The 25,810-nt window shown below is 44.5% G+C and overlaps 1 protein-coding gene across 2 annotated transcripts in view; it reads left to right on the forward strand.

Moving 5' to 3' along the window:
- The window catches only part of GRIN2A (glutamate ionotropic receptor NMDA type subunit 2A), a 312,582-nt gene that overhangs the window by 190,245 nt on the left and 96,527 nt on the right, over window positions 1-25,810 (forward strand). For both annotated transcript variants that reach the window (XM_040973351.1, XM_040973352.1), the window contains one exon: window positions 16,099-16,213. In XM_040973351.1, coding sequence (XP_040829285.1) covers window positions 16,099-16,213 — 115 coding nt within the window. The remainder of the gene's footprint in view (window positions 1-16,098; window positions 16,214-25,810) is intronic.

Raw genomic sequence — 25,810 nt, forward strand, 5'->3', positions numbered from 1 at the left:
TTTTCCTTTGAAAACCCAAAACAGGCATAAATAACTTCTCTGCATAAAATTGCAATCACTTCCCAGAGAGGAGATAGAGAAAAAAAATTCCCTTAAACCTCAAGCCCACACCAGTGCTATCCACCCCACACCAGTATTGTCTGCCCCAACACCAGTGTTATCTGCCTGCCACATTTTAAGCAGGACGAGAGCCTTTGAGGATTGAGTCAGAGAATGCAAAACGTGACCTCTTAGTTAAAGGCAGAAGCTAAAAAAAGGGACCCTGTACATCAAATAGCTCTTACCAAAGAGTATTTTGATGAGTGAAGTGCAAATGAAGCGTAGAATATAGCTCCTTTCCCGGATACAAGGCCCCGTTCCTGAAACATGCAAACACTCTCAGTTGAATACATTAGCTGCTTACTTGCAGAGCTGTTGAAGTATGAAATGGAATAACTTCATCTCACCAAGTGCCTGGCGCATGTCAGGTCCCCAATTTAATTAATTACCATACATCACTCCTATGAGAGGTGAAATGTTAAGAAGTTTATTTTGATTCCCCTTTGACCTGAAATACAAGATTGTGTCACTCACTGTAATGAATGCATATCTACACATCTTCCCAGAAAGGGACCTGGGATACAATTCCATTGTGAAAATTCCAGACCCTGTCTGGAGGAAAGAGAATCATTGACAAGTATGTTTTTTGGGATGCACTGAAGCAACGACCTTGTCTAGAATGAAGCTTCTGAAGGATCCTTTGGAAGGAGTTGTAGGGGAACTAAATAGCTGTGTGTAGATTTTTAAAGGATCAGATTACCATCCGGGAATAGTAGAATCATCTGCTTTGCCTGTGTCAACAACTAGAGGCAGAGGGTTGAGGTTTTCGTGATGGCTAGGTGGAAGAAAGTCCTTGCTGAACACTTCTGAGCTGCTGGTGAGTAGGGTCCTCCTGTGAAATGGGCGAATTTAACAGAGATCCTGGATTGTCCCAACACAAGGGCAGCTGTCAGGAGGACATGATGTGTGGTGGGTCCAGTGTGGATCATGTGGTTCTGTCCGTTGAGATCAATAACCCTAAAACCCTTCTGGGGACTAATTTCCATATCCTAGAACCTTACCATCCACTTCTGCTGAAGAGAAGAGCTGAGGTGATCCTGCCCTTCAGCTGTGGAAAACACTGGCCCAGGTCACACCCTCGCTAGCTGTTCCCACTAATGGCAGCGACCACTCAAGTCTAGCCTTCAGTTACCCCATTCCAGACCATGCACACTGCTCTGTGTTGCTTTGCCCCATCAACTTGCCCTAGAGCATGCTATGAGATGAGTGTTTTTATTGGGAGTATTTTTATTATCCCCATTATACAGAATTAAAGCCTCAGAGCTCAGAGAGATGGTGTGATTAACTCGAAGATATGTTTTGATAAACAGCAGCATCGAGATGTAAATCCACGGCTCTAAGTTCAAAGCTCGTAGTCTTCACCACGTGCTGGTGCTTGTCCCCACTGTTTTGAACTGCCCACCTTCCAGCTTGATGAGTTTTCCATTTGCATTTGATCAAGGATGAGTTCTGGAAGGGGTGTTTCTCAGGCCAGGGTTCTGGAAAGAGTGGAGGCATCTTTTCAGAGCTTTGTAAATGATGCTAATGTCATCCTCACCATCATCCATCTTGCCATCATGGTCACCATCAATACCGTACCACCACCACCACCATTATCATCCCGAATTGCGGTCACCATCATCACCACCACTGTCATAACCAACACCTTACACTTCTTTTTTCTCTCCTACTATTCCTATCACTTCTTTTTTTCTCATCCTCTTCCTCCTCCACCACCACCATCACCTTCCTCCTGCTCATACTTTGTGCTCACTGTGTGCCAGCAACGGTTCTAAGAACCTTAACATACCAACTCATTTAATCCTCTCATCAGCAATTGTAGGTAGGTTTTGATATTAGCCCCATTCTCCAGTTGACAATATTGAGACCTAAAGAGAACCTGTTCTTAACCATAGTGTGTTAATATTCTCCCAATCACTATTGGAAGTCCTAAATGTGATCACTTAACCCCTGTGCTCAGGATTGATTCCATGGAACCTTTTAAAATTATCTGGACATTGTAATCATGTACTTTTCTCTGTGTATGACAGATAAATGGCCGTCATGGGTTAGGAACCGCATCATTTGATGTGCACAGCCCTTCTCCTAAGTTGAAGAACACTTTGAGCATTCACATGTTAAAAATTGTAAGAGCCACTGGCATGGTTAAGCACTGAAGACATGCAGGGGGCTATGCTAGTAGTAAGAAAAATTCTCTTAGTCTACATTTTATCCTCAAAACAAACTTCTGACATTAAAACTATTGTTATGCTCATTTGGCAGTTAAAGAACTGAGGCTGGGAGTAGATTGCCCATAAGGTTGCCACAATTTTACAGCCTGAAATGAACTGAACTAGTAGATTAACTCAAGAGCCTCTGAAACCAGAGCCGGTAGACTTTGTCACTGTTTTTGCTACAGCTCTCATTAATCTTACGGCCAGTTTGGAAACTCTACAGTGATCCTTCACTGTATCCTAGAATCAGTGACATAGAAGAAACTGAATAGTTTTGGGTAAGTATAAGATGCACAGCTTCACCAGCCATGAAAACAGCTGCTTTGGGGGAAGTACTGAGGTTTTTTCTCCATGGAGATGAAGAAACAGAAATATTGGCCTCAGAATGTGCTAGAAAATGTTGTAGAAATGTTTCAAGGGTAAACTCCAAGATGACCCCATTACTTGCTTATTCTAACCTTATACTACTCCAGTAATCATTGTACTCTTTGCATTGACTTAGTGTCTATTCAACTAACCACTTACTTTGTTAATTCCTTTTAATGATTATTTTTATTGTGGTGAAATGCATTAATATCATATTATAATCACGTGGATCATTTTAAGCTGTGTAACTCAGTGGCAGTGAGTACCTTGAGGTTACACAACCATAACCACTGTCTAGTCCCAGAGCTTTTTCACTCCCCTAAGGGACAACCCTGGTGTCTTTCCAATTAAGAAAAGTTTGTTGAACAAAGTTTGTTCATGAGTGTTCATAGAAGCATTATTCAAGATAACCAGAAAATCATCCACATGTCCATCAACCAATGAATGGACAAATTTATAGCGATTACATCTATACAATGGAATGTCTTCATACAGGAATGACGTGTAGGCTGAACATCTCTAATCTGAAGCATCCACAGCACTCTTGAGCACTGGCTTGATGCCACCGGGGGGAAATTCCACACATGACCTTATGTGACAGAGAGTAATCAAAAATGCAGGTGCACAAAAATATGATATAACAACATATGCATAAGATATGTGGAAGGTACCCACGAAGCATGGATGAGTTTAGTGTTTAGGTTTGGACTCCATCCCCATGATAGCTCATTATGTATATGTGAACACCCCAGTATCTGAAAAAAATTTGACGTTAGAAACACTCCTGGCCCCCAGCATTTGGAAAGAGAAATGGTCGGCCGGCACTAATACCTGTTCCCACGTACATGAACCCCAACAATATTCTGCCAGTTGAAAGAAGCCAGGCACAAAGAGCCATACTTTGTATGGTTCTATTGATATGAAATGTGTCTATTACTCTCTGTCATTATCTGTAAACCCTCTACAATATTTTTCTCCCAGTACTTATTTTCTGTAGGGATGTAAAAACCCACTGTAGCTTCTTTCTAAGTAACAGTATCTGTGAAATAGTGTGTTTGACCATGCTAGACAGTTTCTCAAATATCCATGAAAATAATCAAAGTTGGCTCTCTAAAAATAAAGTTCACATGTGTGCCGCCTAAACGCATCTGCATGCCAGCCCACTGTACTTCAGGTATTTCAGAAGCCAGCCTTTGGTTTTTCTCAGAAATAATCAATTCCTGCTTGAATGTGGGCCAAGCAGCTCCTTTCTCCGTGTGTGAGTGGTCTAATATGACAACCAGTAGCTATGTGCAGCTATTGGAAGAGAAATTAATGTCAGAGACATAAACTGGAGCATTCAGTCCTTGAGCCACAGCACCCACCGTCCAGGAGCCAAGGGTGACTGAGAGCCACCCTCTGGGACTTCTGGGCTGTGTTGGGTTGCCATCACCGCTCACTGTTCCACCTACAGTGCTGCCTCGGGTTGGTCCTCATCCTCTTTGCTGGGACAACACAGTGCCGTCTTACTCTCGTCCAGCAACCTCAGTTCCTACCATTTGCCCTGGCTGACCATTCATCCCCCAGCCAGTCCTAGAGCTGACCTACTTTCCCAGTGTCACCAGGCAGGGCCTGGGGCCAGCCAGCAGTGGGGTGTCTCCTCTTGCTGCTCCCCTTCCTGTTTGCTGCTCCACCGGCTCTGGACTCGGGCCATCTTGACACTCTCCCTTGCTCTCCCTGACTGGCAAGAGGATCTGCTCCTGGATGGCGTTGGCTGGCATTCCTGAAGGGCCCTGCTCTGCTTCAACTCCATCTTGTCTGTGATTGAGAACAAGCCATGCCCAGGCTCGCCCCTGGACTCTGTCTTTCCTCCCTTGCTCCAGTGTTTCCTTTCCTTTTCCTTTTCCTTCTCTCCCCTCTTATCTCTGTTCTCTTTTCCTTCCTCTTTCTCCTCGCTGCTCGCCCTGCCCAATTATTTCTCTCTAGTTGTGGAGTTGACTCTTTATTTTAAAAATCAACAAGAGACCAGAGTTCCCACCTACTAGTTCTGCTTGTTCAATTCCCAGTACCCATCATGGCCACAACTGAACGGTTGGCAGGACTCTACCTGGGTCTCCTGTGCAGGTGGCGGGGACCCAAGAGCTGAGCCATCATCAGGTCCGCACTGGAGTTCACATTAGCCAGGAAGCAGAGTTAGGAGCCAGAGGTGGGTGTTGAACATGACTTTAAGAGCATGACTTATACTAGTAATTTAAAAAACCCTGCACTCTTTTACCAGTTATAAAGTAGTTTTCCCATTATATGTGGGGAATACATTCCAGGAATTCTAGTGGATGCATGAAACCATGGATGGTATCAACTCCATATATACTTTTTTTTCTTTTGCATACCTGGATATCTATGTGAATTTGGCATTGTATGGTATTAACAATAATAACCATGAATAAAATAGAGTAATTGTAATAGCAAACTGCAGTAAATTAGGTGACTGTGATGTCTGTCAAAATATCTTGTTTCTCTGTGCTCAGTGAAAAGCATTCATTTAACAAGCAGACATTAAAAAAAAAAAGGAGCTCTAATCCATTCTCTCTCTCCCCAATTGTCCTTAATTGCCAAGGCTGGGCTGGAGGCAAAGCAGGGAACCAGGAACTCAATCCAGGCTTCCCAAGTGAGTGAGAGGAACCCAGTTAATTTAAGCCATCCCTGCTGCCTTCTAGGGTCTGGACTGGCAGGAAGCTGGAGTCAGGGTTTCCATCCAGGAAGTCCAGGAGTGGACACAGGTGTTCTTAGCAGCTGGGCCATGCACTGGACCCATCACACTGCATTATTATTATTACCATTATTGTTATTATTAGAAAGTCAGATATAGAGAGAGGAGGAGAGACAGAGAGGAAGATCTTCCATCTGCTGATTCACTCCCCAAGTGGCCACAATGGCCGGAGCTGAGCCAATCGAAGCCAGAAGCCAGGAACTTCCTGCAGGTCTCCCTGCAAGTGCAGGGTCCCAAGGCTTTGGGCTGTCTTTGACTGCTTTCCCAGGTCACAGGTAGAGAGCTAAAAGTGCAGCCTCAAGGATTAGAACTGGCACCCATATGGAATATTGGCACATGCAAGGCAAGGACTTTTGCCACTAGACTACCGCACCTGGCCCCCATCACACTTCCTTATCTTGACATGATGTGAGACTATCCAATGCCTACATGTTAGATTTACAAACGATGTAGACTTTCTGATGCACTGATAGGCTTCTATTGGAAGACGGTCTTAAATCACAGGATTGGGGGTGGATTCGCTGGACAGAGGGATGAGTTCCCTCCCAGCCAAAATGAGGTGAGAGGGTGCACGATTTCTCCACACAACTCAGGACACTGCACAGTTTTTCTGATGCGTGTGTTCTTCTGGGCCACAGTTGACCACAGGTTATCTAAAAACGGTGGAAAGCAAAACCATAGCTAGAAGACTGTCACTCAGGAACAACGTGCTGCTCAGTCCGGTACTTCCTTGGCCCTGTGGGTGGCAAATGAACCATTTCTTCCCCAAGAATCTCACAGTGGGAGAAGATGTGACTCTGAGCACAGCGCCTGGGAATGTGGAGTCTTCTGGTGGAAACCTGAGCAGGACATGAAACATGATTGCTGCTGAATTTGTACAGGGCCGTCCAGTTCTGTCAGGAGACCGGGCAGCACTCAGATTGCTGTGGAGGCCAGCACACGTGGCATTCTTTGCTGACTGCCCTGAAGTGTCCTACAGCACACCGGGCCATTCTGCTGGCTGCTGAGGATGCTGGCTCCGGCCAGATGAAAATCTGCTCCTGTTCATTCAGCTAATGGTCACCGGCTGCCTGCCATATGCCGGCCGCTGCGCCGGAGCGGGGATCGTACAGGGTGACGCTGACGTGTTCACGCTGCAGCAAAGGAGATGGCGTGTGTGACTGCGTATGTCTACGTGTGTGTGTCTAACACTCTAACAAGGTGGCAGACACCTGAATGAAGTCCTCAGCTTCCTGACATGGCCTGGCCCCAGTGCTGGACATGTGGCTGTTTGTGCGGTGGGGCACGGGCTAGCAGATGTAAGATACTTCTCTCCCCATGGCACTCTTTTGCTCTGCCTTTTGAAATAAATACATACTCTTTAAAAATCCCCCAATCTTCCATTCTCTATAAATTGGAGAGAATTCAGTTCTTAGGGTGACTTCAGGTAAGATAAGGGCATTTTAAGAATCATGTATTTTCTTATTAGGTGATTGACATCACAAATGCCTGCAATGGCTCAGGCTGGGCTAGACCAAAGCTGGAGCTTGGCGCTCAATCCAGGTCTTGTTTGTAGGTGACAGGGACCCATAACGACTGCCTCTAGTTATCCCCGTTTCCATCATTTTGAAGAGTTTATTAATCATTGGAATTAGTTTTTCTTTGAAGGTTTGGTAGAGGTCAGCAGTTGAGCCTTCTGGTCCTAAGCTTTTCTTTGTTGGGAAGGTCTTTATTACTGATTCAGGCTCTGTCTTGGTTTTTGGTCTGTTTGGGTTGTCCATGCCTTCACGCCTCAATTTTGATGAATTGTTATGTGTGCAGAGACCTGTCCATTTTTTTTTTCTAACATTTTTTCCCCAATTTGTTGCCGTATAGCTCTTCGGAGTAATCCTCAATGAGTCCTTTTCTTTCTGTGGGGTCAGTTGTAGCATTTCCTTTTCTGATTTCATTAGTTGGTTCATGTTCAAGTGGGGCCAGAGTGTAGGAAGCTAGGATCGGAAGTGGAACTTGGACTCAATTTCTAGGCTCTCTGCTATGACATGTGGGTGTCTACACTGCTGTGCTAAATGCCTGCTCCTGACACAACATACGGTGGAGGAGAAATGTGTTCAAGTCCCTTAGCTCTATGTGGGACAAGGCAGCATCCCAGGTCTTCACATTTGAGAACTGGGGCTCTTCCACAGCAATGTGGAGGAACATACATCATAACCTCTGGTGGTTTGTTTTAAGCCAGTATAAACAGTAGACATGTTGCCCCAAGTAATTTCTTACAAGGAAGTACAATATGTTAAGGTTTCAGTGGAGGAGGCCATCCTACTGTGTTGCTGGTTCATCACTTCCAGTCCTTCTCTCTGCCTTTGGCTTTCCTCATCGCATTCCTAATAACCCACACCTGTTGGGCCAATAGATAAGTAGGGGTCATTTGTCAAAGGGAAAATTCGCGCCAACACAGCAAGTAAGGCTGAGATATGTTGTCACTCAGTGAATAGGCGTTGGGCATCTACTCTGCACTGAATACTACTTGAGGTTCTGCTGGGAGAACCGGAGCTACAGCCTTGCTTTCTCGGATCCTGTACTGCAGGATGGCAATAGCCCAGCATCCCTGGGTGGCATTGTACTTTGAACAGAACATCAACTGATCCATATAGTTTCACTGTAACATTTCTTTCCGGGGGGTTGGTGGTGGGGTAGGACCCACCACACACATCTACATCTGAGACCTTCAGCAATGTGATGGAATAGACACAGGTGACTGGGTGAGCGCAGAGGAGCTGCTGTCACTGTAGCTGGGTTTTTTTCCTGCTGTTTTAGATTAGGAGCACATTGTGTGAACTGGTCACACTGACATCTGCTTCCGACAATTCTGAATGGGTCAGCAAGACATACTCATTAGAGGTGGAAGGTGATTCATCACTTGATGCTGTTTTCATCATGCTGTAAATATCATGGGGAATTTCTAGATTGTCCCACTCCACATCCCTGAGACCTCACTTTTAAGGGATAGGAACAGGATGAGGTTCAAGGAACCAATTTATTTATTTCTTTGTGATATTTTTATAGGAAAGATAGGTTTTACATAGAGAAGGAGAGACAGAGAGAAAGATCTTCCATCTGCTGGCTCACTCCCCAAATGGCCACAGTGGGCAGAGCTGAGCCGATCTGAAGCCAGGAGCCAGGAGCCTCGAGCCTCCTCCAGGTCTCCCATGCGGATGTAGGGCCCCAAGACCTTGAGCTATCCTCCACTGCTTTCCCAGGATACAAGCAGGGAGCCACTGGGACACAAACTGGCACCCACATGGGGTCCAGAGACATGCAAGGCAAGGATTTAGCCACTTCAGCTTCTCCTTTGAGGAAGGACTTAGGGCAAAAGGGAGAGAAAGCCCGCTAACTTCAGTGTTTAGAAGGTGGAAGGGAAATTGCTTCCTTACCGTCACATCTTCAATCTCCAGGTGGCAACGAGTGCTTTGCTGTTCTAACGCAGACAATCGTTCCTTCTCCTCTATGTCATGTGGAATCCCCCAGCAATGAAGCTGTCACGATGAAGAGAAAACACATACTCTGAGCACTTGTGACACTTGCCTGAGACAGAAAGCATCATGACCAGATTCTGACCCAGGCCGTAGGCTTCAACTTTAAGCAGTAGTCTGTAGAATTACCTGTGTGCAGTTGTAACCCTGGAACTAGACATTGGATGTGTCCGCTCCTCCATTTAATCAGCAAATACTGTCACACTCTGATGGCAAGGCCATGCACCTCTCACTATTTTAGAGCTGCAGCGATCAGACAAGACTACGATTCCTGACTATATGGAACTCCCAGCTCCTCGTTTAATTTTGAACAAGTTCAGTCTTTTTCAATCAGGACAACCGATATCATTTTTCATAATTGGCCACAATCGAATTTATGTGGAAAGAGTTAAACTGAACTGCCTTCTCCAATGTTTCTTTGTGCTGCAGTTTCTGAGTCCTTTGTCGATGACACTGGCCTAGGCCATGCAGTTCTGTGTGTTGGGGCGTGATTGAGTTTCTGCTGTGACGTTTATGTCTTGCCTCTGCCCCTGTGCTTTTAGTAACCATTCAGGGAAAACAGGAAATTACCAATGCGGACACAAAATGGATGCAGGGGCTCAGCGCTTGCACGGAGTACCAAAAAGAGACTGGGGAGAGGTGCAAGCAGGGAATGGAAATCTGCTAAAACTGGAACAAGGTTGCTCTAAAGAGGAGAGAGGATTCCTTCACGCCATCAGGGATTAATCAGTGGAAGATGAGAGAGTGCTAAGGCAGACATCAAAGTTAAAGGGATTTCAAATTACCAGGAGAAAGCTGGAAAGAGCAATGTATTCTAAAAAACAAGAATGTCTTGAGAATTGAGGAGAGAGGTTAAGGCAAACAGTGATTCTGCTTTCAAAAACATGTAAATTAAAAGACAAATGAAAAACAAACAAACAAACAAAACTGTGACACCCAAAGCCATTTGAGGGAGGCATTTAAGAGACAGTGTGATTCAGGAAGTGGCCCCGAGAACTGGGGAAATGGCAAAGCAGATGGAAAATTAACTAAAAATGGAGAAACCAAATGGGTTATGGTGGCATTTATGAAACGGTAAGAGAATTGAAGTCTAAAGGGAAATAGTGAATAATAAATATGTCTAGAAAACATTTCAAATAATCGCATTTCGAAAGGAGACTTACAGCTGGATGGCAAAACACATAAGAGAAGTCTGGAGGAATAAGCTATTTTAGGTAATAAAAGGGGCTTATGCATCCCATGGCTGTGAGGCTTTTGACAAAGGGACCAGGCGGCAAAGATGAGACACGCTTTAGAAAGCCAAAGCTGCATCTGTGGTGAGATATTAGAGAATTCACCTGAATGGAGAAATGGTGAGAAATATTTACATACACGTTAACTATTCACACATGTGTTAGTTGCTATTCAACAGTAAATGCTGTGTACTAGACACTGTGTTAGAGTCACATTACACACACTGTTCATTTGTGTGGTTATGCCCACGTGACACTGTCACTAGCTGGCTCATCTGGTTCAACGTAACGCATCCTCGGAAAGAAGGAAATGGAGCCTTCCAGAATACTAAGTAGGCCGGCCCATAGGACACAGCACGAAACCTCAGCCACGCGGATATGGCAAGACTTCTTTTACTTCATCCTACCCATTTCTATTCAGCACTGTCCTGTGTTTAATACCCACAATTGAACACTTAACAAGAAAGAGGAAGTTCTTGTCTTCATGATGTGTGCAGTCTACTGGTTTAAAAGAGACAGAAAGAGAGAATGAGTTTATATTCTCTTAGTCTTGAACATTCCATGGCACTGGTCACACAGGGAAAATAGTACCGACTTGGTATGCTATAGATTCCACTCTTAGGTCTGGGCGGCCCTAGGCCTAATGGCCAGCAGGACTAGACCACCACCAGTGCTATCAGGCACCATTTTGTGTACTGAGGAAAAATGCTATGGGGCTGTACAGTACATCAGTGACAACAGCGAACTCCACATGAGGTAAGCCAGGAGTGAACTCACAGCCATCTCAATGCACTGCACTGGTCCCACAGGGAAAATAGTCTCAACTCAGCATCATCCAGGTTCCACCCGAAATAGGCCCGCGTGGCCCTCGAACCTAAAAGCCAGCAGGTAGATGAGCTAACCTTACGGTTGAAGGAGCTAGAAAAAAAGCAACAGCAAAGCAGTCCCAAGATTAGCAGGAAGGAAAGAAATAACCAAGGCAGTGTTACCATTGAGCATATGGATTCATGGTTCCAGAATATTGACTCTTAAAGGGATGCAGGAAAAACTGGAGCATGAAGAGTAGAATCTGAACAAGAGTGATTGTTTCAAAACAGTCAAACTGCTAACCCCGCCTGATTTCACTTAGGAAATTGAAGACAATGAATAAATGGAGGCAACGCAGTCGGGAAATTGAAGGAGATTTAAGCAAATTCAACAGATAGGTCCAAAGAAAGATGCTCCACATGTTGACTAGAAGGATGACTGTGGCATTCAGTTTGTAAGTTTCTGGGTCAAAATCAAGACGTTTGCTTTTTAGTATGCATTTTCCAAACAAACAACAAGCTGCGTATTTCTAAACCTCTCTGGAATTTACTGAAAGTTTTGAGTTTTGTCGACATTTAGGGCATTAGCTAAGTGCAATCTGAATTCTGTTCACCCCCAACATATTAAATAATCGAACTCTTTGGATTCAGGAAGACACAAATGAATTGGCTGGCCTGGCTGTGAGTTTGAAGCCACGGGAACACAATGACTGGGTGGCCAACTATTAGTTTAGGTCAACACCACTGCGGGACCTTGTGTGCAATTTAAAAAGATTAAGTATTTATTTATATAAAGTGGACAAACCTCACATTTACTACAATACAGATTTAGGAACCGACAGATACCTTCCACCTACCCTGGCCCGCGTCTCCCACCCACTGTCCTTGTTCCTCTTATCCCTTCTGTTTTCTCATCTACAATTTTTGTGCTCAAGTTTCACAAGCCCTGTGTTCTGTGGATGTGGTTTCTGTTTGTCCAATCTCTTTTCTCCAACGACTACTTCCTTTGGTTAATTCCATTTCTCATGTGTTTGCCTGCTTTTTGTAAACTTATTCTTTAGCTCTTATCCCAAATAAATGCAGGACAAAGTGAGAACCTCTTAATGTGACTGATACTGTTTCTATGTGTAGTTCCTGCTATCACCTTTAATCCCCCATGTCACTCCCCCACATATACCTACTATCTCTGTCATTGTAAACGGATTGTAAACTCACTTAGTGCATCATCAAGTTTCATGAGTGTCTGCCGTTAACTTTGCATTTCCTCCATTCAATGCGTCTTCTCACTTTTTTTCTGCCGTCGAACACTGATTCTTCCTGATAAGACGCAAACATCTTGTACTTCATTCCTGATTCTAGCCTCAGGTTCACAACCAGTCACTCTTCTCTTTAACAACTTAGTACATGTCTCTAGTTTTTCCATCTAGCATTCTTTGTTGCAATTACTTACGTATTTCTTCCCAAATTGAAAGTTGGTATCAGTAATGCTTCTATTATTTTTCCTAGGAAGGTTCTTGACACAGGGTGATACATGGTAAGCACTCAAATATATCTTATCCATCTGAAAGATGAATAAAATGATGGAAGGATGGATGAACGGTGGAAGGAAGGGAGCGAGGAAGGATGGACAAACTGGTGATGGGTGATGGATGGATGGATGGATGGATGAAGGTACTGACGGATGATGGATGATTTGATGTATACATTGATGGCTCAGTGAATTACTGATGGATGGATGCCCGCCCTTTCTAGTGTTGTTCTGTCTCCTAGCTGCCAAGTATTAACTAAGTCCTATGCCAGTCAATGTGATGGAGCTAAAAATAACAAGAAAATCAAATTACTAGCTTGAAAAATATATATATTTTACTTTAGGCTTCCAAATAGTCCCTTTGAAATCCTGCTGATAGTGAGGAGTTTAACCAAAGTGCGCTTCTTCTGTAAGCTCCCAGTCCAAGCAGATATCTTATCAGGAACCTCAGTGAGGGAATTATGTGGCACATTCCTTAGGTGTGCCTGTCTAGACCATGTCTGCTTAGCTCCTCCAACACCAGCCAGGATGTGTAAAAGGGAAGAAGGAATAAGGCATGTCCAGCTCCCGCTGTCTGGAAGATAATAAATAGCCTTTAGGAAAAATGTCAAAATTCTTTTCAAATGCAGAGAAGCTTCCCTAATTCTGCTTCTGTTGGCAGCAAATCCAAGCGTGTCGTTCCCCTGTCTACTGGTCCCTGGGATGTTTGAACACAGTGCAGGAGTCTCTTCATGCCCTGTAAGTCCCTGCTGACCTCCAGGCGCGTCCTATAGCACACAGTCAGCCCTGCTTCCCCTTTGCTGATGTTTCTTTGTTCAGATTCCTCCGCTGCTCAGAATTCGTCTTCCCAACACTTCCACACCTTTACCCTTCAAGACACCCCAGAAAGCCTTCTCCAGATTCTCTAGGTTTGAGTTAGGGAAGCTTCCTCCGTGTTCTTAGAGGCTGTCACATTTGTTCTTCATTAGCACGTGAATATCCCTGCAGGTGTTGCCATCCACTGGCAAGAGCAGCAGGAGGGAGCCAGAGCCCACAGACCTCTGTGCACAGGATTTCCTCTTAGTGGTGCCATAGGTCTGGCTTCAGCCAGGCTCAGTGGTCATTATAGCCATCTGGGGAATGATTGGGATGGGAGATATTCTGTCTCTCTCTCTCTCTCCCCATGCAGTTTCACCTTCAAGTAAGCAAATCTTTTAAAAAGAGAGGAAATGTGCAGATAAGCATACAGTTTTATTTTAATTGACGTGTGATAATTCTGCATATTTATGTTCAGTGTGATAATTCAATACATGAGAACAATGTGTAATAATTGAATCACGTAATTAGATGATTTCCCTCTTCTTGCCCTGTTTTTGTTTGGAGCCTTTGAACACCTCTATCCTAGTTCTCAAATATATAATTGCCCATTGTAAACTAGAGTAACTCCATCGTCCTATAGAATGTGAGAGCTTACTGCTCCTCCGCTTGCACTTTGGTACCTGTTTTCCAATCTTTTTCTCTCCTCTCTCCCCTCCGCTGTAGTAATCCCTGCCATCTTTGAGATCAGTGTGTGTCCGTACACGAGAGAGAATGCATAGTGTTTGTCTTTTGGCAGCTCTGTATCTCTTATCTCAGTATCGATGGGACACTGTAGGGCCTGACACCTAGCAGATATACAGTAAATAGTTGTTGAGTCAAGAAAAAGATCTTCCTAGGAAACGATCAGAAGGATTTGAAGTGCATCAAATAGAATAATGATTTCTTTTCACTCCTTCTAGAATAGCAGTGGTTTTTTTTTTTTTCTGTTTGTAAATAGTTGATGGCAGGGAATTTGGAGAATAAAAGATTCACGAAAGAAAATAAAAAATACCTGTAATCCTTCCATGCATAAACAAGCTGTGTTTTTATCCTCCTTTCTGCTTCGTCAACATTAAGCAGTGAGAATTTTCTCCGTGCTATTAACTCTTGAGAAAACATGAGTTTTTAATGTTCCAGTAGTCTATCAAATACATATGTAATGCATTTGCCACTCCCCTTCATCCTTCGAGACTTGATTCTCTCCTTTTCAGCACAGTCTGACTGTTCTGCAGTATGGAGGACCTAGCATGGATATTGTCCAGTCTCTCACTCTGAAATTTCTCATAACCTAATCTTCTTTCTCGGCCCCTTTACTTCTTCAGCTGCTGTTGGCATTAAGGGACTATAAAGCAAGGAAGACACTGTGGCTTCAGTTACTCTGTGTTGCCATGGGAAGTATTGGCATGCAGAAAGTCACCTTTCTGTATTTTACCGAATGTCTCCAAAGTGGCCTCGAATGCATTTCCTAGGGCCCAGAGTCCCACCTGACCATAGACAAGGTGGCTTTGAGGAGTGGCAAAGCTGTGAATGCTGTAGGCACACAGATATTAACTGAGGTGAAAATACTTCTGTTAAACGTTGGCTGTGGGGATGCTTTCCAAGGTGGTATCAGAAACTGTGCCTGGTACCTCTCCCTGTATCTCTAAACACGTGCCACGCATTTCTCCTCTCCATCTTGCTCACCAATGTGCCTTTTGTTCCCCTTCTTTTTCTGTTACAATTAGGGTCAAATCCACCAGGACTTTTTTCACCTTGATTACAAGAACACAGTGAATAGCTCCTTTGTGTTCACTCTGGGCTCTTTCCATTCCATTTCCACCACAGACTTCAAGTGAGATTATAAAATATTACAAAGGAAACATCTGTTTTTGCTCCCTCCCTGGTTAAAACCCTTCAGTGTCTCTCCGCTGTTTTAAGAGCAGAGTAAAATGAAGGGTTTATGAAACTCTGCCCTCTGTCGCTCTCCATCTTCTCAGCATCACCCGATACGACTCCTTATCTGTCCTGGCTTCAGCTCTGCAGAGTTCACATCATGACACCTTTGCCTAAGCAGCCCCGCCTGCTGGCTTGAGTGTTCACCTAGTTGCTGTGAACCCACCCCTCAGGTCGAGCCACACTTCCTCGGCCTCATCTAACCTCTGTTTCACTTTTCCACGGAAACCTTCGCATGTCTGTAATTCTTTCCGTAGGTCTGTGATGAATCAATACGTGTTCTTTCCGTTCTTTTGGACTATAAACTTCATGAGTGTAGGGATTATGTCTGTGTCTTGTTTTTCCATGGCCAACTAGCTGATTCGTGAAATGTTTCAATTGCTTAATAAGCATTAGTTCAACTCATACAAATGGATAGGCTGTGTATTCATTGATGCCGTGTTATGTACGAGCACGTAGTTTCCTCCAGGCGAACATCTTAAAGCACATTAATAGAATACTCGCAGATCCCACCATAGAAGATTGTTTGATCATGGGCCTCTGAATCTGGCAGGACAAACAGGTTGCATCCCATGAGTCACCCACAGTGAGTTACTACTGGGGGGCGGGGGTGATTCCCCAGGATGAATTTAGACTCCTGGACAACAGTGCATGGATAATTTCCCAAGCCTGCTGAGGGGCCCCACAGCCACAGATAGAGGGCGCCAGTGATGAGAAATGGTTTTGTTCTTTTATGCTTTTTCAACCATGGTAGTATTTTTTTTTCCTATGTTTGACACCTCATTATAATTCTTGCCTAAAAGTGTGCCTTCCTCTCTTCCACCCTCTAGATTCATGGTCAACGTGACATGGGATGGAAAAGACTTGTCCTTCACGGAGGAAGGCTACCAGGTGCATCCCAGGCTGGTGGTCATTGTGCTCAACAAGGACCGGGAATGGGAGAAGGTGAGCCTCTGTCTGCATGTGGAACTCAGGGAGGGGAGACGGCCTGGGCAAGGAAGGAGCTCCTGTTATGCTTGGATTCCGTCTCACAGCCAACGACAGGCTTTTGTTGGAACTAGGCAACGTATTGTGCGGTGCAGTTGGAAAGCTTTCCCTGGGTGAGCTGTGATCACAAAGTATTATTCTACAGGTTGGATCTCAAACTCAATCAGGAAGTATCCTTGAAAGATTTAGAATTATTTAAGGTCGGTCAAGTTCAATGCTTACCATGTACTAGCAAATGTTGACAGCATACCAGTTTGCCTAAACCACATACTTGCGTACCGCATTCACCGTTTGCCAAATGAATGAATACTTACATTGAAAAAACGAAAGTTGTAAAGTCTAGCTTCTACATTAAGAGACTAACAAAAGAACAAAGTAAACTCAAACGAAATAGGAAAAAAGAACAGTGGATATAAAAGTAAAAATCAATACAGTAGCATGCAGGCTGTGAAGAGAAATCAACGAAGCCAAAACCCAGCTCTTTGAGAAGATTAATGAAAATTTGCCATTGCTGTGTTTATGTTCACATGAAACAGAGAAAATGCAAATGACCCCAATATTAAAGATGCAGAGGGATTCTCTCCATAAGCGTTACTGATGCTATCGGCATTAAAACAAAAAAAATTGATTATGAAAAATTTAGCCAACATATTCAACAGTGTAGATAAATTGGGTGAATTCCTTGAAAGACATAATCTTTCCAAAATAACAAAAGATAAAATTGATGATCTGAATTGCTCTATATTTTCTAAGAATTGAATGCATAACTAAAATCTGTTTCTTTTATAAAAAGAAAAAAAGAAAAAAATCTTGGCCTAGATGCTTTCGCTGTGAATTCTTTTAAACACGTAAAAAAGGACAAACGCTGACGTACCCGTAGTTTTTCAATATGTTACTAATCATAATCCAACAATATATTTTAAACAGGATAATACCTCGCGGATAAGTAGGGTTTATCTTAAGAATATAAGAGTGATTTGGCATTCAGAAATACTTCAGTGTAATTTATCACATTAGCAAACGGGAGAATTATATCCATATCTACATAAATGCAGAAAAATTATTTGACAAAAACCCAGCATCCATTCAAGATATAGAATGTAGATTCCTTTATGTGGCAAAGAGTGTGTGGTATGGAAATCCTAAAGCAAATTTTCAATGATGGATTGTGAAAATAGCTCCAGAGATATATAGTTGCATTGTTTTTTAAAGTTAGTTCTCTCTCTCTCTCTCTCTCTCTCTCTCTCTCTCTCTAAACAGCAGGGAGAGAAAGGAGGGCCAGAAGTGAGGGGGTAGGAGGAAAGGGAAGGAAGGAGACATGTATAATTTTCTAACGTCCTGCAGCATACGAGGCTGTGGCACGCCAAAGCCAGGCTGCAGGAGCTCAGGTCAGGTCTCCTGCATGAGCCCTCAGGATGCAGATCCAGCACCTGCTGTCTCCCACCGTGTGCGGTAACGGTGTGTAGAACTGGGAATATAGCTGAGCCTCTAACCTGGGCACTTGACGGGGAGCACATGCTATATGAAATATCTTACCTGCTGTGCATAAAGCCCACCCCTCAAGTCGTTTCAGACAAATTATTATTATGACAGAGGAAAGGGAGGGTTTTTTTTTTTTTGATTATGGGAGTTGGGAAGGAGGGGGACGAGGGAGAGAGAGAGAGATGGCAGGAGGGATGGAGGAAGAGAGAGACAGAGAGAGAGAGAGAGAAAATCTTTCTTTCATTGATCTACTCCCCAAATGGCTGTGATGGCTAGGACTGGTCAGGCTGAAGCCAGGAGCCTGGAGTTTCTTTCAGTTCTCCTACATGTGTACATGGGCTGTCTTCTGCTATTTCCCAGGCATATTAGCAAGGAGCTAGATTGAAAATGGAGCATCTAGGACTGGAACCGGCAGTTGCTGCCATAGCAGGAAGCAGCTTAACTCACTAAGCCACAATGGTGGTCCCAGTAAAGTCTTTCTTACAAGATCAAATGGAAAAGAAAAACAACCTCGATGCACCACCTACATGCTACAAATGCATACACACAAATTGCTTGAAACAAATTATGGCCTTAAATGGAAAAGCTAAAATTATAAAGTGTCAAAGAAAATAAAGAAGAGCATTCTGTACCACAAAGGACCCATACAGAATATGTGAGGAACACCTACACCTCAGTAACAAACAGGGCAAGTGAAAGTAGAAAATTGGCTTAGACACAGCACAAAAAGGATCATTCAAAAGGCCAATGGATATCTGAAGACAAGTGATGCTCCCCACCGTTGGCCATCAGGGGCACTCTCGCAAAAGCCACTCCGGGCTGCTGCTGCATGGCCACGGAGTAGCTGGAAACAAATGAGGCTGACTCTACCGGGGTTGGGGAGGACGTAGCACACAGGCAAGAATGTCAGAGAACAACCATGGACATCATATCCTGTGTCATCGACGCTATCTGCCAGAGCACTGACTGACCACTCCGTTTAGACATTCCACAAATATGTATTTAGTGCCATCTGCATACCAGGCACAGAATCTGCTCTCAACACTTGACATCTGTCCATGAGCAACAGAGACAACTCCTGTTCCCGTAGAACTTAGCTTTGTCAGAGCATGTGCCTGCAGGAGCTGGAATAGGTCAAGGTTCTTTGCACTTGTGGTACGCTCGAACAAAGCACAGCCTCCTGTGTCCCCTTCAATATGCCCATTACACTAAGAGACTGAGTCTATGAGTGTGCTGGGTGTCCCTTGTGGATCTGAGACTTTGAGACATACTGTATTTTTTTTTTTCCTTTCTGCTTGTAATGCCTCTTTGTCCTCCTCCTCATCCATCCACTCCTCGAGTGTTAATTTTTCTGCCCACTTAGACACGCGAGACTGAGATGAGAATTATTACCCCTTTATCCCTAGTTGGAAGTAGAGAGTGCAGGCCTCTCTGCCCTACGCTGCTGAGGCCTGGCGTTACTTCTCCTCCTTTTGAAAGCTTCCTGTGTGAACATCACTTTGGAAGCTGTGAAAATCATTTTCTTTCATTGAATTTCACCAGTCCCGGGTCAGGCTTGGCTCTTACCTGCACATTTTCCATGCCACCCTCTGAACTGGCTTGTCTGTAGGGGAGCCAGTTTACAAGGAGGCCACTGCAGTGCAGGCAATAGCATTGGATTAAAAAAGAAGAAGAAGAAGAAGAAAGGTGCCCTTTATATGCTCCATTTCCAAATTTTAAAAACGCTTTTTAGTATTTTCTGTGTCCTCCTGAAATTCTGTTAATATAGCAATCTTCCCACCCAGTCCCCTCCCCCAAATAAAACACAAAACAAGACAGCCTAGGGAACTGCTGCAGGCTGGAACTGGATGCACACATACTTCCTGTAGCTTGTCTGTTCTGGTACTCAGGGATTCCGGGCTTTAAGAGTAGCTGCCTGTGCTTCTCGCTCTCAGAAGGAGGAAGCCAACGGGGCAGGTGAAGCACAGTCATGTCCTGCTCAAGGCTGCCGCCCAGCCCTGTCCACTACCCACAGGGACAGAAGACCAGCGGAGGGGCAGGGCTGGGCAGCAGGGAGTTGGTACTCTGGGCCACCTTCTTTTTTGTCCCTGAACTTACCCCCACGGCATCACTGGAAGCAGAAGCTTGTTGTGATGGTATCCTAGAAAGCAGGTCATGCTCTGAGTGAGGTGCTTGTCCTGTGCGTGGCCTTGGTGTGCGGCCGATGCCACACCTTGGGCATGTCTGTGCTGTAGCTCAGAAGGGAGAGCATCCTTGCTTTTGCAGATCAGAACGTTCGTGTCTTTTGTCTCTCTCCTGCCCTCTCCCTCTCCCCCCGCCCCCAACAATTTTTCCAGCTGGGAGCTAGGAATCCAGTCCAGGATTCCCTTGTGGGTGACAGGGACCCAACCACTGGAGTCATCATCTGCCACCTCCCAGGGTCTGAACCAGCAGGAACCTGGGATCTGGAGCAGAGCTTGGACTTGAACCCAGATACTCTGAGTGGGACGTGGACATCCCTACCCAGCGTCTTGGCCACTAGGTCAAATGCCTGCTCCTAATGTTACCCTTCCATTGCAATGTTCTCTGAACAAACATGAAAAGGACCCCAAACAGTTAATGCTAAAGCACACCTGGCATTGTATTCCCCATGGAAGATATGATTAAAGATGAAAGTTGCAGCCCCAGGAGTCACAGGGAGACCCCTCCTTGGGCCTTCTTGAAGGACGTGTCCCCTTCCCCTTGCTCTAGTTGGTCGGCTTTCCTCTGCACTGGCACTGCCCTGTGTTCTCACACTGTCCTCAGCTCCTGCTGCTCTCTGTGTGGAGCTGCTGCCAGATGCCAGCCTCCCAGCAGCCTTGGACTGCGACCTCATCTCCAGACGTGCCTGCACCTGCAGCACACCCTGATGTACAAGTCCCTCAGACAGATACCCAAGTTCACCTGGCCCAAAGTCAAACTCCCTGACAACGCTTGCCCTTCTAAGCCCTGATCTGTCTTATCCCAAAGCTTTGTGTCACCTTCCTGCTCAACTGTCATTGGCTCACACTGGACTCTCTTGTGGCTCTGTCCCTTTACTCTGTCCCTCTCCTCAGTTTATGTATCTGGATAACCCAGAATGGGTTGGATCCTTTCCAATGCATTTCTCCAGAACTGGATACTGACTCATTAGAGTAATAACGGCTTACTTCACAATTGTCTGCTTGCAGTCTTTCTTTAGGCCAGGAGCCTCATCACGAGAAGGTCTGCTCCATTCATCTTTGTCCCTCTGTCCTGTGACAAGATTTCTGTCCAGTGCGTAGGTGGGCTACTCTACTCTGTGCTGCCAGTGATGGCTACAGCCACTGTTTATTAAGAGCTACTTTGCACCAAGAACGATGCTGAGAATTTTACATTGGTGATCTTGTTTAGCCATTTCAACTACTTACCTAAAGTAGATATTTTCATTCCTGACTTACATGAAATCTCAAGGTTAGAGAGGCTGGTGGTCACCTTAAAACCCTCCAATAAGGGTAGGTGCTTGGCGTAGCAGTCCCATCTTCCTGCTGATGGGTAGCTTGGGAGTCAGTGCTGAAAGCTCGGGTGGTTAGATCTCTGCCACTCACTTGGGAGTTTCAGAGTTCCTGACTCCTGACTCGCCAACCCCCACTGTTATGGGCATGTGAGTGAACCAGTAGATGAACCCTCTGCCTCTCTCATGTGCTCTCTTGCACTCTCTCACATTCTCTTTTCTCTCTCTCTGCCTTTCTTTCTCTGCCTCTCAATAAATAAATCAATTAAAATTCAAATAATTTCGAACTCTTTTTAAAATTGTATCCTCCAACTAGTGTATGATGCAAATGGGATGTGAGTATAGGTCGGCCTAGGCCCAAACACTACATCACACTGAGTGACTGGATGGAGAGAAAGGGCATGAGAAATTAAGGGAGTTTTTCCTTCTATCCTTAGAATGGCATCCACTTCCTTTTCTCACTGAATGCAGATTTCAGTTGAACCCACCTAGTAGGAACTTGGAAAAAAGTGTGCATCATTTTTCACAGGGTGTGTGTGTGTGTGTGTGTGTGTGTGTGTGTGTGTGTGTGATCTGTAGTTCTATCTCCCAACTTGGGTTCTTAAGGAGAAGAAATGTACCTCATTTCTTGTGTCTCATGCATAATAAAGTAGATACCTGTCCAACAGTTCACTGTATGGTTGCGACGAAGGAGATCCTATGGGGGCTAAGATCGCCCTCTCTGGCGCTGGTTCTCTCTGTGGCTTATCAGCGTGTTATCACACACAGTGAGGCAAATGGTGTGCAGTTGTTATATGATGTCATTTGTCTTTGATCCCTTTCCTTTCAAATCGCTATTTTTAATTGTTTTTGAGATGTATTATTCATTTGAGAGGGAGAGAAAAGAAGGGGGAGAGAGAGAGTGACATCTTCCACCAGCTGATTCATTCTCCAAATGATCACAATGGCTGGCTGGGGCTGGGCAGGTGGAAGCCAGATCCCAGAACTCTAAGCTGGATCTCCCAGGTGAATGGCAGCAGCCCAGAAACTTGAGCTAACATCTTTTGCTTTCCCAGGCACATTGGCAAGGAGCTGGGTTGGGGTGCAAGTGTCATAGACATCAGCTTAGTCCATTGTGCCCTAATGCCAACCCCAAAGCACTGTATTTGAACCAGTGTCTCCTCCCAGCACCCCTCTCTCACTATCCCACCACTACCATCACATTTGGCCTAGACTGGCTCAAGGAATCTGAGAGCTTATGCAGGTTTAGTGTGTATTTGCTTTGTGTGTGTGTGTGTACTGTCCTGTGACAATGATAAGCAACAAGATTAATTTTACCAGAGGAAATTATTTGTGCAAACATTGTACTTGGCTTCTGTACACAGATGCTAATGGAGATTATGTAAATGAAATCATGGAAAAGATTGTAAGGGCACCGGTAAATGACCACTGACGGGCCAATTATACGGATTGCTAAAACCAAAGTGAATGCCTGCACACACGACAGGTGGGTGGGAAAGTGTTCATTTTGCTTAGAAAGACAACAGCAACCCCAGGGAAGCAGCCATGGGTTCCAGTGCTGGCTGGGTTTTCATCTAGGTTTTACTTTTTTCCTTGGACATTATATTGCTGGTGTCCAGGAGTAGAAATAACTATAGCATGGATAGGAGAAGGAACAGGAAGACATATTTCCCCCCAAAACGTTCCAAAATATTTTCACATGTTCAGCTTACCAAGTGTGGTTTCTCTGCCTTAGCCCATGGAATAGTTTTATAATACAAATCTGCATTTGCTATTGATTCTCCGCCTGTGACGGAGGTAGAAACGTGCCAAGGTACAGACTGACTCTTTTTAATGCCAAAGTGATGCCATTGGGTCATACTGTGTCAAGATCCCTTGCTTCTCAGCCATTGTGTTTCTTTCTTACTTGAGAATCACTGGATCTAAGAGAAACTTTGGGAAGAGGAAAATAAAAAAGGACATTGAAGTCCTGGTGTCCCTGAGTAAGCTCTGGTAACAATAACAGAAGCGAATGCAGTCTGTGGATATAGGAGACAAATTGTCCCCTAGTGTGTCTGTTTTGATATTAAATAACTTTTCTTTAAGTAAACTGTCTCCCCCACACATAGAGGACAAGTACATGTTAATGTGTAGCTCTTGCATATTCGCACATTTATGTGATTGAATACAGTTCTTTGAGTACCTAGTATGTGTAAGTCTTGTTGAGGGTTGCAATGTAGCTAAAGCGTCTGGCCCCCAAGATCCTTGGTGTCTCACAAGGCACTAGGTGATGCTCCAACTCCGGGGCAGGGTGGGGCTTTCCACAATGGCCTGATGAGACGCTGAGGTTTTTAAGAGAAATTTGTTGCTTCTGCTCTGCAGTTGGAGGTGGGGGAGAAGCGAACCATGAGAGAGGGCGTGCAGGGGGTCCAGGTTTTGAGAGCTGTCCCGACAGCCGGCAAGGAAGCCAGGATCTCCTCCTGGAAGTGAAGGTGGCCGATATCCTGAATGAGTGTTTGGCTGTGGGTGGGCATTCTTGCCAGAGCCTTCACATTTGAGCCCAGTCCTGTCATAACGGAGGGGAGAAGCCAGAGAGGCTTGCCTGGTCTTCCTACCTCAAAAATTATGGGATCAGCACTTGGTGCTATCTCATGGGGCAAACTCTGAGACAGTTTGTTGCTCAACAATAGAACACTAAAATTGTTTGAAGGGAAATTATGGGAATGAAGGGTAATTTAGAAGGTAATTTCAAGTAGAGAATATGTTGATTTTGTTCAGTAACATTAGGGACAGGGTTGAAGAGCTTGAGGCTAGAGTACATCATCAGAATAACAGTACCTGGTAGCGTTTAAAATGTGCCCTGAAGGCTGCCCAGCCTTCGTCTAATCCTCACCTAAGCACTTCCATACAAGTCCTCCTACTTCCCTATTTGGTACGCATGTGGAATGAGACCCAAAGAAACTCATGAACCTGCTCCGAATCACAAGGCTAGTAACTTGCAAACCCAAGTTATTAAACCCAGGAACCTGAACTCATAAACATGAACTGTATGTCCACTTTAAAAAAGAAAATGATGATCGGCACGGACTTTAGGAGCCTTTTCTGAATCTATCTAAGTGCCACGGGTTACAGGGAATGAAGGGGCAAGAACAGCGGAGGAGAAATCCAACAGAAAATGCAGAAACCAAAGCAAAAGCGCAGTGGTACTCACTTCACTGGCTCTTGGAAAGATATCTGCCGGAGCAATCAGAGGCTGAGCTTCTATTTTGTTCCGTTTGTTTTGCTTTTAACCCAAGAGGTAGCGAGACAATAAAACACGAAGAGGGAGAGAAACGGAGAAAGCAGAGCTCCCAGCCTGCTTTCACCATGGCAAAGGCTGCGGTGGCCAAAGCCAGGATCTCTAACTGCAGGTCCACAGTTACGGGTGCCACCTGCTGCTGCCTCCCAGGGGATGTATGGCCAGGAAGCTGTAATTGGGCAACAGAGCTGGGACTCAGGCTGAACTCAGGACCTGTGGTATGGGATGTGGAATACCAGGACAAATGCCCTCCCCAAGATAGTCAGCTAAAAAAAAAAAAAAAAGCTGTGGGCCCTGTGGTTTCTGATGAAGTAGTTGTAGAAGTTCATCATGCCTGTAGGTTAAATTGTTTGCCTTTCTTCTTTTTTCCCCTTTTTCTTTCCTCTCATCTCCCAAATCCACATTTGAAGTTCAGTGCCTTTTTTGTAAAATGAGTTTGATAGTATCAGCAATCTTAGCAGTCTGTGTGAAATTTTAATTTGTTTCCTTATATAACGATTATGACGTTTCTCAAATGATGTGGGGCATAGGGAAAGTTAAGCCGTTGCCAAAGTCATCATCTGACTTCCCTCGTCATGAGAGATCCACACATGTGCCGTACAGTGTGTTGGGTTGCACTGGTGAAAACACAGTAGTCTCTTAGCAAGTTAGCACGTTCAGTTGCCATGAATGATGCCTTTCCTTCCACGCGTGAACGTGTGCATGCTGCGTTTTTGTCTTGCACTTGTTTTTCTTTTCATCTTTTTCTGTGCTTTGTTTTTACAGTTGTAGCATAAACCCAACTTCTAAAAAAAAATCAGTAATTGCATTAATGCTGTACTACAAAGCAACAAAACTACAAAACAAAACAAAAATTCAGCTTTCAGCTTTTCAGCTTCTAGAAAACATATCTCTATGGGAATATGCCCTGGGAGGGATGTCATTGGTAAAAGTGATTTGATGATGAAGTGATGATAGTGGTGTTGTTGACTGATGGATGATCATGATGCCAGTGGCCACTGTTCGTGAACCCCTGTTGCGTTCTAGCCGAGTGTTCTAAAGGCACTATCTCCTTTAAGTCCCACGGTGCTCCCTGCATTTTCTCGTATCTAAAGGGGATATAATAACACTGCCTACCTCATTATAGGTCCTTACAGGGTTGATCGGTGAATTTGAAGAGAGAAAATACAAGTGTTTAGAGCAATGGCTACAACGGAGTGGATAATAAGATATTAGTGCCAGTTACAATTCTTTTCATCCTCATGTGACATTATAGATACTGGAAACTGCAGGAATTGAGTGACCTGACCAAAGTTAATGCAGCAGT

The sequence above is a fragment of the Ochotona curzoniae genome, unplaced genomic scaffold, assembly GCF_017591425.1.
Source record: "Ochotona curzoniae isolate NIBS_2020 unplaced genomic scaffold, NIBS_Ocur_1.0 contig_2321, whole genome shotgun sequence".
Taxonomy (NCBI): domain Eukaryota; kingdom Metazoa; phylum Chordata; class Mammalia; order Lagomorpha; family Ochotonidae; genus Ochotona; species Ochotona curzoniae.